Source organism: Gavialis gangeticus, unplaced genomic scaffold (assembly GCF_001723915.1).
Source record: "Gavialis gangeticus isolate Ggan-Ray unplaced genomic scaffold, GavGan_comp1, whole genome shotgun sequence".
NCBI lineage: Eukaryota > Metazoa > Chordata > Crocodylia > Gavialidae > Gavialis > Gavialis gangeticus.
The window spans coordinates 29221344-29238899 of NW_017728993.1; the positions used below are offsets into that span (position 1 = coordinate 29221344).

The following is a 17556-nucleotide window of genomic DNA, read 5'->3' on the forward strand; positions in this document are numbered from 1 at the left end:
TTTTTTTTTTTTTTTTTTAGAAGTAGCTGCCTGTTAACCTTGCTAGTTTTGCTTATAATAACAACAAAGCTTTAAGAGTAAACTGTAACTGTGTATTCTGTTATGGCCACAAGCAAAGATTACAATTCAGAGTTGAATTTCTAGAGTGCCCTTCAAGCAAAATATTTCAGAGTGCTCCACAGTCTCTAAAGCACTAATTATCATTTCTGCACTCTGAATTCTAAGTTGGCATTGCCTAGATAGAAGTAACAAAAGAAAGCAGACTAATGAGGCATTTTATTATTGCTCTTTTATAAGGTATGGTTCTGTGTAGAGTTCAGAAAATTGAATTCAGCAAATTAAGGGAAACTGACAAAATAGTTATTATGAAAAATAGTTGACGGCTGCCAGGTACATTTTCTCATAAGTAAGGAAGGAGAAGATCGTGGTTAGAGTTAATTATTGTAAAAACTGAAAAGGAAGAGAAATATGGGCTTATCTTTTGACTCAGTTTTCTTCTTCAGTAGACACTTTTATAAAGCTAATTTTTGGTTCTACAATTGTGTCCTTGGCAAGGGTAGAATAACAGGAGATGGGGGTAGAGAAGCAGGTGGGAACTAAGTTATGGAAATTATTCCTTCTTCAACAATTACCCCATACACAGTACTGCCTATGGCCTATAAACCATTTATATCTCACTTAACATCCACACAGTGGGTCCACTTCCCTTGGGCATTTATACATCTACTTTTCTGTCCTGTGATGCGCTGGAGACACACTGCTTCGAAGCAGACTCGATTAATCAAGTCTTCCCCGCATGCACGCTGAAGTGAACTGCGCTGCACCTCATGCAGTTGTATAAGCGACAAAATGCATGTCAGCGCACAGAAAGTGGCAGTGGTGCGCTTTTGAACTAAAGCACCTCCATGTATTTTAGTTCAAAAGTGTGCCTCTACCATTTACTCAGCGCTGATGTGCATTTTGCTGCTTATACAACTGCAAGTGTTTCAGCACCAGGCCCTTTTCAGAGCACCTGGTGCTGTGGCACTTGCATGTGTAAAAATGTCCAGGATAAGCTAGATCTTTCCACCTGTTGGGTATCTAAGTTACACTTAAATATCTAATGCTATCCCATCCTACCCTGCTCAAGTCCCTGAAAAAAACATTCCTGTTGTGACATGCCCTCATTTTAGCCTGAAGACTAAATCATAAGAAGTGGTCTGTCCACCTTAGATATTTACATGCCTAAATATTACATAGGCACCAAATAAGTGGAATAGGTTTTAACCCACTATGACCAAAATCACTAAAAACATCTGTAAAGAGGGAGAAGTGAAGGATGGCCATAGCGAGGTACTGTCATCTACACAAAGAAGAGCTTGGGGAATGCAGGGGCCCATTGTGTACTCTGTATATCTGTGAAATGTATGGTAGGATGCAAATATCCTATTTTTAAATACAGTTGCATTGGGCCCTTCTGGGGACTTGTCAGGGTTTCTACACCACTTTCTCATATTTGGATTCCAGTGGAGCTAAGGCAGAAGTAAGGCACGGACCCTCTCAGAATGGGATTTTCCTATATATATGGAAATGTAGGTGCCTAGAGATCGAAATATAGGCACTGAATGAATTTAGGCACCTAATGAGTAGATCACTATGTTTGGCCTAGTTTATCAATTTGAATCTAGTCTTATGGCTATAAAGGGCTTACTTCAGGAGTTGGCAACGTTTTTAGTTGCTGACCCACAATCTCACTTTGTAAGATGTTGGCATGTCAGGGGCAGACGGTGGGGGAACTGCAAAGGACCCAATCCATGTTGTGGCAGCACAGTCCCGGCCCCTTCCCTAGCACCTGCCCTAAGACATGCATGCCAAGCAAAATGCCTTCACATGCCACACTGTGACACCCATGCCACGGGTTGCCTACATGCCTTAACTTATTGCAATAATGGACTGCAATTAAAGGTTTGATTCTGACGTTTTTCCCAATATATAAATGTTAAAACCTGTTTAGTGGCAGTGTCTAGAAGCCATTCATAATTTAAAGAGAAAGAGAAAAATTGTTTTCATTAACCAAAAGTGACAGAAGGAGAAATGAGCTGAAGCTGTACATATTTAATCAAAATTCCCTCACAAGATACTTTTTAACTAGAAGATCTATTAGGCAATGGAATATACTTCTATGGAAACTTATAGAATTCCCAGTTATAAAACTAGTTAGGTCACATTAAGTTACTTCACACACCCCTTTTTCTTTTAACTGACTTTCTATGTAAAGCATTTTGAGATCTACTATTACAAGTAATAAGAACTATGTATTTGTTATTACCATCATCATCTGCCTCATTGGTTATAAATACTAGTCATCCCTTTACAGTTAGTAGAATACTTGTATGGGTTCCAAAGCCATTTTTGTGAGATGTTTCCCATTTACTTCCCAATTACGTTGCTTGCTTCCAAATGTCTCTCACAGACAGGATGTTCCCAAAGCTTAGCTACGCAGAATGATTTCAAAATATAGTAGGAATAGTTGGTCTGATGAAAGATATCACCTCTACCACACTGACTGCTTTAAAATATAGTATATATTCACCAATCAGAGTTTTTACAATAATGGGCAGTTTCATTTTCAGCACCAGTGGTTTCTCAGTATTTCTTTCTCAGTACAGATCTAGAAATCTAGGGGAACAATAAGCACCAGACACACTAGTAAGATGGGAGGAAAAGTGTTCATGCCATTGCCCCATGCCATCATACTACAGGACCTGATAACCTTTAAATTTGAATTGAGGCACATATTATTTACATGTATACAAGAAACTGATGTATAATTATGCAAAAATCTGCTCATATTAGATTAGTCAGAATAACAAACTGGCTTCTAGTTTATCTAATTTTGGCAATAACAAGGTTTCTTCACTAGGCTACTCTGAGCCGCAGGAAGGCTTCCTGAAGGCCCTCAGTGAGGAGATTTTCAAAAGAGCTTAGTACTAAGTAACAGCTCAGGCCACTTTGCTTTTAAGGATTTAATCCTGCTGTTATTTGCCACTTTCATTCTTCCATTAATGTTGTTATTAGCATATATGTATCTGGCTAAGCCAAGGCTCAGCGTTCTTGTCGTCAGAATATCAGCTGCTTAGATGCCAGGTTTCTCAACCAGTGGGATGCATCCCACTGGTGGGATACGAAGGTCCTCTAGGTGGGCTTTGTGTCATGGTGGCAAAACTGGAAGTGCCACAGCGGGACTTCTGATTTCACTTTTGCATACTTCGATCAGCTGCTGGGGGACTGGTGGGACCAGGATTTTTTGACCTTACATAACTGGGACATAAGGTGCAAAAGGTTGAGAACCGCTGCTCTATGATATGAGTTATAGTCTGCATCTGTCCACATTTTTGGAACACTTTGAACTGTAAACCACATCTGGATCAGTTGACAGTGGCCATGGCCTTTATCAGTGTGCAAGTTATCCAGAGGTGACCATCAAGTGGTAAGGTTTTTGACAAGAAAATGGCTGGTCACTGCTAACAGTGACTGTTTTTTGGCCAACAAGATGCCACATAGAAAACATGATATGGCTGAGCTGACTGTAGGTAATGTTGGGATTTGAGGCAAACTGGAGGAGGGTTAAAGAGCTGCAGGTAAGCTCAGATGAGGTCAGGTGAGCTTTTGACCTTTGCTGTTATTTTGGCTTCATGATGAGTGTGGTTACTTGCTAAAGGCAGTCAGGGCTGAGGTATGAACCACAGGACGCACATGGTCTGACAGAGCTGTAAATTGACTAACCAAGTGTGTGGCTCCAGGATCCAGATTGGAACACAATACTTTGCTATCAAGTATCAGAGAGTGCAGGGAGAGTTGTAAAGAGGGTAAGTATTATATCTGCAGGTAGCTGTGCAAGCTTGCAAAGCTGAATGGTATCTGGTCTTAATTTTGACAGCCAATTTTATCAAATGGCCACAGTAAGCCAGAGATCTATGAAGAATCATGCTGAAGTAGACCAGGTATAGACTGTGTTTCAAGGTGTATCCACCAAGGGAGGCATTGAGTTCCCAAGTTGCAGAAGTGTCACTGAAGTGGAAAACCCATGAAACTGATTTCAAAGCATTCAGGTGCAAGTGCCAGTTAGTATGACAGTAGTTGGGTATAATTGCCAGATCACAATTTAAGACTTCCTTAGGGTCAGAAAAAAATCAAGTCTCAGCATCCAAGCAGATGTCATTACAGGATGGACTGTTAGGCAGAACACTGATTGTACAAGTTAAAAAGAGCATTGGAAAAAAGAGTGCTAGTGCAGAGCCCTGGGGTAGGCCGTTGTGCTGGGGTTTCCTCTCACTGACTGGGTTATTCACATGGACCCGATAGTGGTGGTTCCACAACTAACAAAGCAAAGAACAGTGCTATGCCACATACCAGGATCTCCTGATAACTGGATTCACTGCAGGTTATCTGTGAGAATTTGATCACAAATGACATAACTGTGATAAAAAGCAGCTGGGTCTTCTGTGGTCTACTCTGGGAAAAGATCTATTGAGAGACTCATTTAAATAAATTGATTACCAATTTAAACTGGGAGGGTTTCAGACCCCTGAACATTGGGGAATCTCCCAGTTTTCATTAGCACTCCTTTGCTACGTCCAAATAAGCCTTTATTTCTTTTGTTTAACTCCACTTCCTAATAATTAAATACATCACATCAAAATTTTTCTTACTGTAAGGCCTTGATTCTCTCATTTCTTGATTCTGAATCAGTACCACAAGTTCTTGTGATACTGGATATTTTATTAAAAACCTAATTCCTAGAATCACATAATTATGAGAATGATAATTTAAAAGAAAATTATTTCTAAAATAAAAGATTGAAAGCATGAATATTAAAATACAAATATGCAAAAGGAAATAAAAATAATCTCTCAATTTTGTTGACTGTCTTTTGATTAGTTTTAGAACCTTACATCATTTTTCAATATTTAAGGTTAGCAACGCTGATGATTTAATTATGCTTTTCATTTCTTTTTTTAAGCTAAACTGTACACACTACTACCCAAACACAGAGCTTTTTAAGGTATTCTACTTTTCTGCAGGTTGGCAAAAGCTGGAAAGGCTTTTAAATTCTAAGCACATTTTGGAAAATGGAAAGGAGAAAGCAGTTTACATAGTATTAACCCGTCAGTCTGAAATCTAGCAACTCACCTACCATACCAGTGTGCTCATGCATTCTAAGCATCTTCATCTTGAGTGATATCATAATTCTATGATTTTGACTGGTGAATTGAACTCAAATGGCTTGTGAAGAATATGCATTGACCTTCCTATCTAGTCTCTGAGGTAGCAGGAGATTTTCTCTTCTCCTTTAATTTCAGTTACTGGTTTTTTCATTTTCATTGTTTTTTATAAACTGTTCCCTTCTGAGTTCAGGAGAATTTCTTTTCCAGTATGAAAACTGTTAACCTCAGCAGGATCAAATCAATCTAAAATTTGAGTAACATTTATTCAGAGGGAGATGCATCGATAATGAAATGAAAGCTAGAGTAGATTCTGTAATTTATAAATATATATTAATGAATAAAATATACTTTAATTCCCTGATAAAATAAAGATAGGATTACTTTGTCAAGATTACTTTGAATTTTGAATATACCTAATATTCTGTTAAAGATGCCTCAAGAAACATGTGATGACATCATTTCTACATGCGATTTGAAAACAGGAAGGAGTGGAAGCAGCAGCATTTTGTAAAGGTGGGGCAAAGTCTGGAGGCAGCCTCATACCTGGGTGGGGGAAGACCATACCCTGCCACAGGGGAGACACCATTCAGCACACCCCAATTAAGTGACATTCAGAGTAGTCGTCCCTCTTGCTTGTTTCTTAATTGGATATTCCTCTCTGTCACGCACACACACTGAACAGAGAATCACTGAATCATTTAAGTTATTAATGAGGTTATCCTATTAATTTCCAAATACAATTCCCAGGGTAGTGTCCACAGTGCTGGAGTAAAACAGGTTTCATACAGAGAATATAGTAGGATCATCGAGGAACTGAAATCTCCTTTCAGAATCTCCTAGGCTCAAGGCAACAATACAACCTTTCCATGTCTCTGACTTCTGGGTTGAAATAGTTGCTGCAAACCTCACGTGGATATTTGTGGGCTGTGAAATGTTTGTCAGTCTGACCTCCAGCCCCTTCCTTTTCTAGGCACAACTTGTTTTTCTGCACTATCTCAGCATCACTATGGAAGCGGTACAGGCATTCCTTATAGATCTCCTATGACCCTCAGCTGATGAGTAAATTTCACTTCTGTGCCTATAAGGAAAAGCCAGGCCAATATTTTTTTTTCTCTAAAAACTTGACAAAAATGTCCTCCTGCATTTAGTCATGCTGTTACTTTTTCTAAGATGAAAGCACCTGCTCCCCGGTGAAATCTGATTTGCTCCAACACATCTACCTCTGTACACCTCTCATCCAGTAGTGTTATGAGCTCTCTCTCTCTCCAAAATAAATCACTTTCCCCTAGTTCCTCAGTCAGTCTTATAATAAATCCACTGCCCAGAAAATTAAATCTATTCTTTTTCATGCAAAAAAAAAATCAACGTATCTTCCTCCTCTTACCCCGCTACTTGTCTTACTCCTAAAACTTCTCAACACTATATAAGCACTAAGTTGACCTTTTATGTCACCTTATCAGTTCTGTCCTTTCTCCCTTGCCACTCTTCCCCAAACAGGTGGACTTGTGGGTACATAGATCATGGGTACATGGATCATGTACAAGAGGTATGAGCAGACTGATATCAGGGCACAAGAGAAAAGCTGAGCTGCATGCTCAGGAACTGTTACTCTCTACTTCTTGAGAAACCCTTGCTCTCCTTGCTGAGGGAAGGAGATTTACTCCTCCTTGAGGTGTTAGCTGGCCAGGAGTGCTAGATAGGATGGGAGAGAAGTGAAGGTGAGTGAATGGGAGAACTGCTGCATGCAACTGGGATGCTGCTCTGGTACATGAAGGGACAGTTAGCAGCTGAGCAAGTGGTGGTGTTATGCTCTTGTTACTGACACCTGACTCAGTGCTTCAGAGCCATAGAGTTCAGAAGCTTCCACTCAGTTCATTGAGACTGATACAAACCTTCTGAAATAACAGGCAACCATGTAACAAACAATTGTCCAAAAGTATTTGGAATGCAAAAATATCCACTCTGGCCCTTCTCTCATGTTATAGTCACAAAAAGCATCCAATTTAAAACAAAAACAAACCTGCAATGCTACAAGAAGATTGCAAGAAAGCCAATGTCTTGGCCACTGCAATGGCAGTGAATTAATCAAACATCCTAGGAGGTGGATGACCTCCATGCTAGAGACGAGGAGAGTAAAAAATCCTCAGTAGTCTTCATTTGAACTGGGGGAAAATTCCTTCTTGATCTTAAATCTAGTAATGAGTTGACTCTATGCATGCACTTTGTAGTATTAAATGTATCCCATTTCATTATTCCACTACAAAGATAATCCGGTCCTTCTTGAAACTGGCAGTAAATCTCAACTCTCAGCTTCAGTATCAGTACATATCTAGTAGGCCTGTGTGAAGTGGCTAATATTTGCTTTGGATTAGAATTTGGCTGATTTGGGGGGCAGTGATTTGATTTGGTGATTCAAATCACTGTCTTGATTTGATTCAGCTGAATCTGCCTCCATTTTTCTGAGCAGGGACTGGAACTTCTCCCCCACCGGGAAACAGGACAGACTCAGGAGTGACTCCGCCAGGCCTAGGGTCAGGAAGGACCAAGTTAGGGAACTTCTAGAAAGGATGGATGTGTTCAAATCAGCAGGTCAAGATTCTCTCTACCCCAGGATGCTGAGGGAATTGGCAGGGGTCATCGCGGAGCCCCTGGCACAGCTTTACAAGCACTCGTGGTGCTCTGGCCAGGTGCCACAAGACTAGAAGAAGGTCAATGTGGTCCCCATCTTCAAAAAAGGGAGGAGGGAGAACCCAGGCAACTATAGGCCTGTTAGTCTTACTTCAGTCCTGGGGAAGCTCTTTGAAAAAATCAGCCAGGAGCACATCTGGGAGGGACCAGCAGCGGGGAGGTTGCTCAAGGGCACCAGCATGGGTTCATTAAGGGCAGGTCCTGCCAAACCAACCTGATAGCCTTCTATAATCAGGTCATAAAATCATTGGATGCAGGTGTCATGGTGGACATAGTCTTTCTGGACTTCAGGAAGGCCTTTGACACTGTCTCCTACCCCACTCTCATTAAAAAGCTAGCTGACTGTGGCATTGATGCCTACACAATCAGATGGGTTGCAAATTGGCTAGGGGGCCACACCCAGAGTGTGGTGATGGATGGGTCATATTCGACCTGGAGGGAGGTGGGCAGTGGAGTCCCCCAGGGCTTGGTCCTCGGGCCAGCACTGTTCAATTTATTTATCAGCGACTTGGACGAGGGGGTGAAAAGCACCTTGCTCAAATTCATTGATGACACCAAGATTTGGGGCGAGGTGGGCACACTAGAAGGGAGGGACAGGATACAACTGGACCTGGACAGGTTACAGGGGTGGGCAAATGTGAATAGGATGGGATTCAATACTGACAAGTGCAGAATACTACACTTGGGCAGGAAGAACCAGAAGCATACCTATAGGCTGGGGAACTCTCTTCTTGAAAGCACAGTGGCAGAAAGAGATCTTGGAGTCATTATTGATTCCAGAATGAATGTGGGCCGCCAATTGGAGAACGCAGTCAGCAAGGCTAACCGCACCTTGTCATGCATCCACAGATGCATCACAAGCAGGTCCAAGGAGGTGATCCTCCTCCTCTATGCAAAACTGGTCAGGCCACAGTTGGAGTACTACGTCCAGTTCTGGGTGCCACACTTCAGGAGGGATGTGGCCAGCATCGAGAGGGTCCAGAGGAGGGCCACTCGCATGATCAGGGGGCAACAGGGCAGGCCCTACGAGGAGAGGCTACGTGACCTGAACCTATTCAGCCTCCACAAGAGAAGGCTGAGGGGGGATCTAGTGGCCATCTATAAACTTACCAGGGGGGACCAGAGGGGATTGGGTGAAACCCTGTTCCCCTGAGCACCTCCCGGAGTAACAAGGAACAATGGCCACTAGCTGACTGAGTAGGTTCAGGCTAGACATTAGGAGGCGCTATTTCACAGTCAGGGTGGCCAGGATCTGGAACCAGCTTCCAGGGGAAGTGGTGTTGGCTCCTATCTTAGGGGTCTTTAAAAGGAGCCTTGATAACTACCTAGCTGGGGTCATTTGAGCTTAAACTTAGTAGGGGTCATAAGAGCCCTGTATTCATTCCTACTCAGGGCAGGGGGTCAGACTAGATGATCTGCCCAGGTCCCCTCTGACCCCACCTCTATGAATGTATGATTCGGCCCAGACCCATCCCCTGCCCACTCTCCCAACACAGGCAAAGGCTGCCCTGCCTGCCCCAGCTCCTGGCGCTTCTTAAAAAAACAGCCCCAACTTACTGGGTTCTGCTGGGCAGGGGGCAATCCCTGCTGTCTCCCACTCCCCCACCCCACTCCTGCAACCCCCCCACGGGTGCCCTTTAAGAAAAAAAAAAAATGAACCCCCCCGATTCACCATTCCTGCTGGAGGGGGGCAATTCCTGCTGCCCCCCACTGCCTTGTGCCACATGGGGGGCTCTGCGCAGGCCCCCGAAGCCCCAAGGCCACTGCAGGAGCAGAGAGTCCTGGGGCTTTTCTTGTTTTTTTTTCTTAAAAGGCCAGAGTTGGCAGTAGGGGGCAGTGGGGATTGCCCCCATTGCCCGGCAGCACCTGGTGAGTCAGGGCTTTTTTTTAAAGTACCAAGCTGGGGCAGGCAGGGGCAGCCATGGTGGGGCTGGGGAAGTGGGTGGGGGTGTACTTACCAGCAGGAAGTTGGCTGCAGCTCCCTGCTGCAGCTACCGGGGACTGTGCGAATCATCAAAGCTCTCCGAAACTTTTTGGAGATCTTTGAATTGATTCAGGCCTTTTAAATTGGTCCCTTGATTCAATTCGGATTTGGAGATTCGGCCACCAAATTGGGCTGAGTCTCCTCCAAATCGGATCACCACCTGAAGCTTTGCACAGTCCTAATATCTAGCACCTGCACTGAGGTCATTAACAAAAATATTAAAAGGAGGGTTCCAAGACTGATCCCTGAGGAACGTCACTGGCAACCTTTTTCCAGTCTGATTACTCCCTTTTCTGATAACCGTTGTAGTCTTTCTTTTAGCTACTCCTTGGCCACGTCTACACAAGACACTGACTGCGCAATTCTTACTGCACAGTCATTTCGTGCTTGCGTATGCAAGTTACTGCACAGTAGCGTCCCTGAATGGCTTTTTGGTGAAGAAGACTGCGCAGTAACTCATTACTATTGCACAGTAGCATTATGTCACACTTCATGACACACGATGCTACTGCGCAGTAGTAATGAGCTACTTCACAGTCATCATCTTGTGCAGACGCAGCCCTTATCCACCTTACAGTTACAGTGATAAGCCCCATCTACTCCATTGTAACTAATAATTTCCTCTCAGCACAGTATCAGATATTTTACTTAAATCTAGATGGATTAAGCCCACTGTGTTGCCATTATTTAAAGTGAGTTATTCTGTCATAGAAGGATATTAATCTAACAGCATTCCCTAGGTATCCCATTTTCTGTTTATCTCCATATCCTTGATTTATTTTTCTTCTCCATCTCATCTAAAACCTCACATAGATCATAGTGTCCTGTAGTTGTCTATTTTTTCCACTTTTTGAATATGAGCATGTTTTCTATACAAATGGCCGAACAAACCAACAGATCAATTTTAATCATGGAGAACAGCAGATAGGAACACAGTAGCTTTACAGTGACCTTTAAAAGTTGAATTAATATAAATGCAATGTTAAACTACAAATGAGTGTTCATGAGCTGTCAATTAAGTACTTTCATGAGTAACCAGTAGCATGTAACAGGAATGGAGAAACAAGCATTTTCCAATCTTTGTCTAACGAGGGAAAGAAGATAGAGATTTTAATCATCTAATTTTCTAGCCAGGAACCATTACGTATGTGCTAATCTGAGGAGATGTGGGAAATACCCCCGAGAGAAGAGAGCATCCTCTTAAAAGAGGACCCAAAAGAGAGTGGGATTTATTTGCCAGGAAATTTTATTTTAGAGGGTGAGGAGACTGGAAGCTTCCTGCACTCTTCTGTACCCCCCACCCCAAGAGTTGACATCATATAGTTTTTCTCATTTAAAGGTGTCATCCATTATACAGTGAGAGCCGGATTCCCCCCTGCTGAGCTCCATCCACTCTGTGGGGATGGATGGCCATGTCACCTCTCACCTGGCCCTGAGATCACACTGTAAAATTTGGTAGTAGGTGTAAAGCTAAGATGATGGCCTCCTGACTGCATCTCCAACCTCCAGTGTGCACAGATTCCTGGACCTGGAGGCAGCCATCCCTAGGTCCCAAAAGAAGGGCATTAGGGAGAAAACACGAGTGAAGAGATAATTGATCCTTTCTTCTTGTGAAAGGCTTACTGTGGCAAAACCTTAAAATCTTAGTTTTCTACCTTAATAGCAGGATGATTTTCAACTGAATTGCAATCACTCTGAGAACCCTCTGTTGGGAAGACATATTCCATATTCATTTTTGTGCATAGGATCTATATGCGTCACCAGTGTATTATTCGGACATATCTATGTTCACAATAGTGTCATGTCCGTGCTTTAGAGCCATTTTGATATGCATGCCCTTGAAGACGCAAGTGTGACTGAGGTGATGTGGTAAATATGAACAGAATTTTGTGAAGAAAGCAAATGCAATAATCACTAGCATTAGGAGTGTTTAGTACTTTTTTCATACAAATTTGAATTGCAGATAGGAAAGATATTATCTGGTTGTATCCAACACCTTTCACATGTCCAACACCAAACAGAAATGTTAATAAACAGAATAATATAGCAATGTTTTCAACTGCCTTCTGTCTATGAAGATTTATACATAGCAGATAAAAGACAGATTTAATGAAACCCTCGCAAAAAATAAGAAGCTATTTTGTATTCCTACTGCACAGGTTAACATTTAATATACCCTTGAATCACTTTTCCCTTTAAAAAATCCTTTCAGACAATAGCTGATTTGAAAATAGGCTTCATGTGTTTGGAATATAAACCACCAGGTTTACTGGTACATTCTTTGGGTGGATGAAATGTGGGTTTTTTGATGTATAAAAGCTACATAAAGCTCGTTGTTTTATTATTGTCATTAGTCAAAAAATGATTAACAATAAAAATACCACTTTAAGAGCACTTTACAGTTCTAAAAGCATTGTACAAATATTAATAAACTTAATCAATCCTTACAACACCCATTGTGATGCATTCTAATGATCCATATTGTAATTTTAAGCAAAAACAAACCTCCGAGAGACTTGACAGTGCCCTACAAGGGACTTTCCCCCTTACAACCATTTTATATGATGAGGACTGAAGACAAGACTATATATCTGGACTGAGCTTCTAGCCAATGGCAGTCCTCCCATCTGAAGGGCTCCTACCATTGGTCAGTTAGCGTTTCTTATAAAACTGTAGGAGGCTGCTTACAGAAGATAGTCCCAGGCAAAGACCTTGTCTTTATGTAATGTTATCCTCCCTCCTTTTCTTCTTGTGGGGCTACTAGTTTCATGGAACACCTTTTTTAACACTGCCTGAGGTGTTAGAAAGGCCGGATACTCCAGTCTTTGCACTTGCGAAGGGCTGATGTTGGACTCGTGCAATGGAATGCAGAGGCCACAGCCATGGGGCAGGTCTTAGAACAAATGCAGGCCTTGGCAGCCCCAAAATATGTTAGGATACTTATGAGCGAGCACGGAGAGAAGAGGGGAATGACAGCTCTGAGGCATCTTTATTGTTCCTCTTCACTGCTGCTACATCAGATAGGAAACATGCTGCATAGGTTTAATAAAATTGTAGGCACCTATGTCAGATCATTCTTGTCCCTGTCCTTTATGGTCCCAGATATTTGTAATGGGATTTAAATCAGGCCTTAAGTGATTTGTGCAAGGCTGCACAGAAGTTCAAGTTGGTAGCAGAGCCAATCTTAGCATGCTGAGGGTTTTGGCTACCTGTCATATGTTCACCCTCTTGACGGCACTGCACCATGCATTATCTTGACATAGTGTTCTGTGATTTGAAATATATTGTATTTTTCCTGTAGTGATGAGAGAGGCCCAAATTTAAAACTGGGTTTGTTAACTGCTATGGCTAAGTACAGCCATTCAGGAGGTTAAATTGGGTTCAAAATAGCCAGCCAATTTAAGCCTATCTTGTCCTGGTGCCAACCTTACACTTACAGGCCTGGTCTCAGTGATAGGAAATCAGTCTAAACTGTAACTGAACAGAAGTTCCATGCACACAAACTGGTCTAAAAATTGCAGAACTCAGTTTAAGATCAACCTAGATCTGTGCACTATCAGACTCATTCGATTTAGGTCAAACCACTGCATAGAACTTCTGTCCACTTCCCCTGCACAGCCCTGGGGCTGGGAAAACCCAGCCAGTGGCCCCAGCCCCGGGTCTGCTCTTATCACTCCCTCCTTTCCCTTAACTGGTCTATTTTTTGCCACCCCCAACCCCTTGCTTCCCCCCAGCTGGTACTCTAACCCCCCACCCCACAAGCCGCTCCAGCTACAGCTGCTTTTATCAGCATTCACCACTGCCGTAGCCAAGCAAGTAAGTCCCAGTGTGGGGAGGGGTAGGAGAGATGAGAGTGTAAGATCGCTGGGGGGACCTCACCCCACCCCACCCATGGGTCACACCTTCCCACCCCACCTCTGGGTCATGCCTGCTCCCCCACCCCTCATGGGTCGCACCTGCCCCCTCCCCCAAGGGTTGCACCTGACCCACCACCCCATCCATGGGTCACACCTGTCCCCCCTATGCCTCATGAGTCACACCTGACTCCCCAACCCACAGGTTGTTCTTGCCCCACCCATGACACCTGCAGGTTTCACCTGCCTTCTCTACCCCACCCATGGGTCACACCTGCCCCCCCCACCTGGCCTGTGAGTTGTGCCTGCCTCCCTACCCCACCCATGGGTTGCGTTCCCCCAACCCCCCAGCTTGCCCATCTCCCACCCTGACTTACCTGATATCGGGAAGTCATCTTGACTCAGTTTAGCCTCTCCCATGCCCCCATATGTCTGAACTTAGCCCCTGTGTGCATTAAAACTCCACAATGTGAAGGTTCTTCATTATATGCTTACTAAATAATAATCTTAAATTACCTGACCTACTTTCACTCGTGTTTGTGGCATGGAAGTCTAACATAAAAAGTGACTTTTCTTTTCTATAACAGGAGTAATTATATTCTTTCAGACCGTGTGTGGCAGCTGAATACAGCTGTCCCTGTTAATTTGCCTCATGATTACAGGGCAAGTGAAAAGGACACAATAACGTGGTTAACTATACAATTTTTAAAAGTCTGGAGAAAGATGATATTTTATTATATGTTGTTGGGGTTAAAGTACCAGTCTTTGGGCAGGAGGAAGAGAATATGCAGTTTCCTCTCTGTGACATCCATGTAAAAAAGTTTCACGTTATAACAGAAACTGATCTATAGACCAAAAAATTCCCTGTTCAAAATTACAAAAATTAATATTGCTAATAGCTATCAATGCACAAGAGAGAACTTTGTATCAAAGAATAATTTTAACTGAACTCTGATCCTTTCTACCAATAACAATGCCTCAATCTCCCTTGCCAGTTTTTTCCACAATCTAAAGGTCTTTTATATTACTAAAATGTTCCTATTTTGCCTAAATTTTCCATTATACGTCATTTCAGCTTTGACATTGACTTATGACTTAATGACCAAAGGTCTGATGATGACTAAAGACTACATTTTAAAATGATGCCTCTATTTTGATTTTTTTCGGTGCTGGGCGTATAGATTTTTTTGAATTCTCTTTCACCCAACTGAAAAAACTGACCAGAGGTAATTGATATTGGACATGTTTCAAAATGTGATTCTTGACCTCTCTGCTTCATACACCTATAAAACAGTAACAAGATTTCCCTACTTAAAGCTTATGTGGGGGTGTTTGTCAGTGTAATTCAATGTTGTTTTAAAGCAGTGTGAAATCTGGTGGCAGAAGGTGCTATCATATATAGTCTATTAATATTACAGTTGGTTGCTTAAGACTGTCACTAATAAACTTATTACTTCCAGTCTGCAAATTATTCTTACCTTACAAAGCCAATGTATACATAAGTAATTTACCTTGCAGGTATCTTGATGGTTTTTACATTAACCATTATGCTATAATATTTTTACATGCATAATGTAGGGAAAAATTATTAGGGACTTTTTGATATTGTAGAGGGACATCAGAAATAAATCTAGATATGTGTAGAATGGAAACACCACCTTTTGATCTGTAGTTAGGTAAATATGCGCTGTACAACATTTGATTTATCTACAAACATTTAAGATGAGACTCAACACACCTGGGAAAGCAATGATAAGCTAAAGAGAAAAAATATTTTAGGCAAGATTGAAAGAGAAGTAACTTGCTTAATTTACTGTAAATATGGGAAAATTCAGGACAGGCAGAACAGAATGATTGAGAAAGGCTTGAATTGAGGCCAGGTTCCAATAAAACATGAGAAAGTAGAGCTTAGCTAGCAGGCTTGGGTAGCATGATGGGCTTTGTTACTCCTATTCCAGACAGTGATAAGCGGTCTGAAAAATGGGCACTGCAGAGTAGTGACTCAACATGAACATCTAATAAGATTTTCAGAAATACTTGTTGCCATCTCTGTACAGTAAATTTAATATGTATGCCTAGCATTGAGGAAAAAATCTCTAAATAATTAGTAACAGGAGTAATCAAAAGTCCATGAAGAGCTTTGAAAACCATAAGAATTATTTGATGTGAAACATGGATACAATTTGAGAAAAAGTATTTAACATGGTCTCACCTTGAAACTGCTGCTGAATTTTTTTGGATATGCAGTTCTCTATTCTTTGAACTTTAGTGCACAGAGATTTAAGGAATGCCTTATTGAAGTGGTCAAGTCAAGGTTGGGAAATGTGTAGGCAATGCTGTAGAGGTGGAAATGTGTACAGACAAGAGAAGGATGGGCAGAAAAGAAATTTCTGCATCAGGAATAACAGATGGCTTATATCATCATCATTTTCTGATAAGGAACCTGAAACATAGAAATAAAGGGGGAAATCTATACTGTCTCTGGTAATAGAAACTAAGTATCCTTTCTCCTAGTCCTGTGCTATTGGTCATGTCTACACAGTAATTGTACCTCTGACTGCTGGCTTCAAGCATGTTATACTGATCTAGGTAGACTGCTCCCTGACTGGAAGCGTGTCTACAAGACATGGTGTGATAATTAGGATGGGAGTGGGTAAATTGGCCATGTCACTTAACAATGTTAATTAGGCTGTCACACAAAAAGGTAGCTACATTACTTTAAGGTTTAGGAGGTAGCCTCCCCAAAGCATCACAAAGTGCTTGAGGCTGCCACTTCCTGGCATGGCAGGTTTATCATTTAGACATGGCTTTGGTGAACTCCATGGTGGCTGGTGGGAATTTAAATGTCACTGTAATATGTAAATTACTAAGTATATTAAAACTGTATGAGGTGTTTCCTGCCAAATATGAGACATTAATGCACACTGTTCTTTTTAAGATCTAAATTTCACTTAGCGTACTACCAACTTTTAGTCATATATGTCTAGATTAGCTTCTAGGATCAACTGAGAAGTGTTATTTGCAAGTGCAAATATATGTGAGACTAATGTGAAAAGGGTATTATTGTTTAAGGTTATGCTAGACAGTTAATTAAATCATAGTCTTTTTGAATAACCCACAGATTTGCACCCCAGATCTTGTGGTGTTTTTGGCCTGTTCCAACCAGCGGCTGAAAGAAAGGTTATTGAAACGTGCTGAACAGCAGGGGAGACCTGATGATAACCTCAAAGCCACCCAGAGGCGATTAACGAATTTCAAACAGAACGCTGTCCCATTGGTCAAATATTTCCAGGAAAAAGGGCTAATCATCACAGTAAGTCCTTTTGATATCAATTTGTCTGCCTGATTAACCTGTGTATGTAGCTGCATTCAGGTTCTAAACCTTGTACTTTCCATTCTCTTTGCTTTAACATAGTCTGTGAGTCACATTCTGCCCTTATTATTGAAGCTGAGGAACTACATTGCAAGAACTGAGTGCAAACTTTGACTTTGTAGTCATGTAATGGAGATGTACAGAACACAGTGTACTTTGTATTTTTTATGCACAAGTTCATATAACACAACTATTTACATGCTTTGTATCCTAAAAAAATCATAAGGAAATCTAAAGGTTTTTTTGTTTTTTGTATGCTTTTTTAAAGAAAAATGCAAATCAAAAGAAAAAGCATATCAAAACAGTGCCTGCAAGAACTGAAACAATTGTCTCAGCTGTTCAGCTCTATGAGTGTGATGTCAATGTTAGTCAGATGTGACATTTCCAAATTTTGGGGGTGGGTATATGAAGAATGAAAGTTAAGATTGTCAGTTCCATCTGGTTAACATG

At 41.6% G+C, this 17556-nt stretch overlaps 1 protein-coding gene across 1 annotated transcript in view; it reads left to right on the plus strand.

The window, feature by feature from the left end:
• AK5 (adenylate kinase 5) overlaps positions 1-17556 on the plus strand; it is a 177903-nt gene that overhangs the window by 9781 nt on the left and 150566 nt on the right. Inside the window, exon 6 of the mRNA XM_019528327.1 lies at positions 16855-17046. Coding sequence (XP_019383872.1) covers positions 16855-17046 — 192 coding nt within the window. The remainder of the gene's footprint in view (positions 1-16854; positions 17047-17556) is intronic.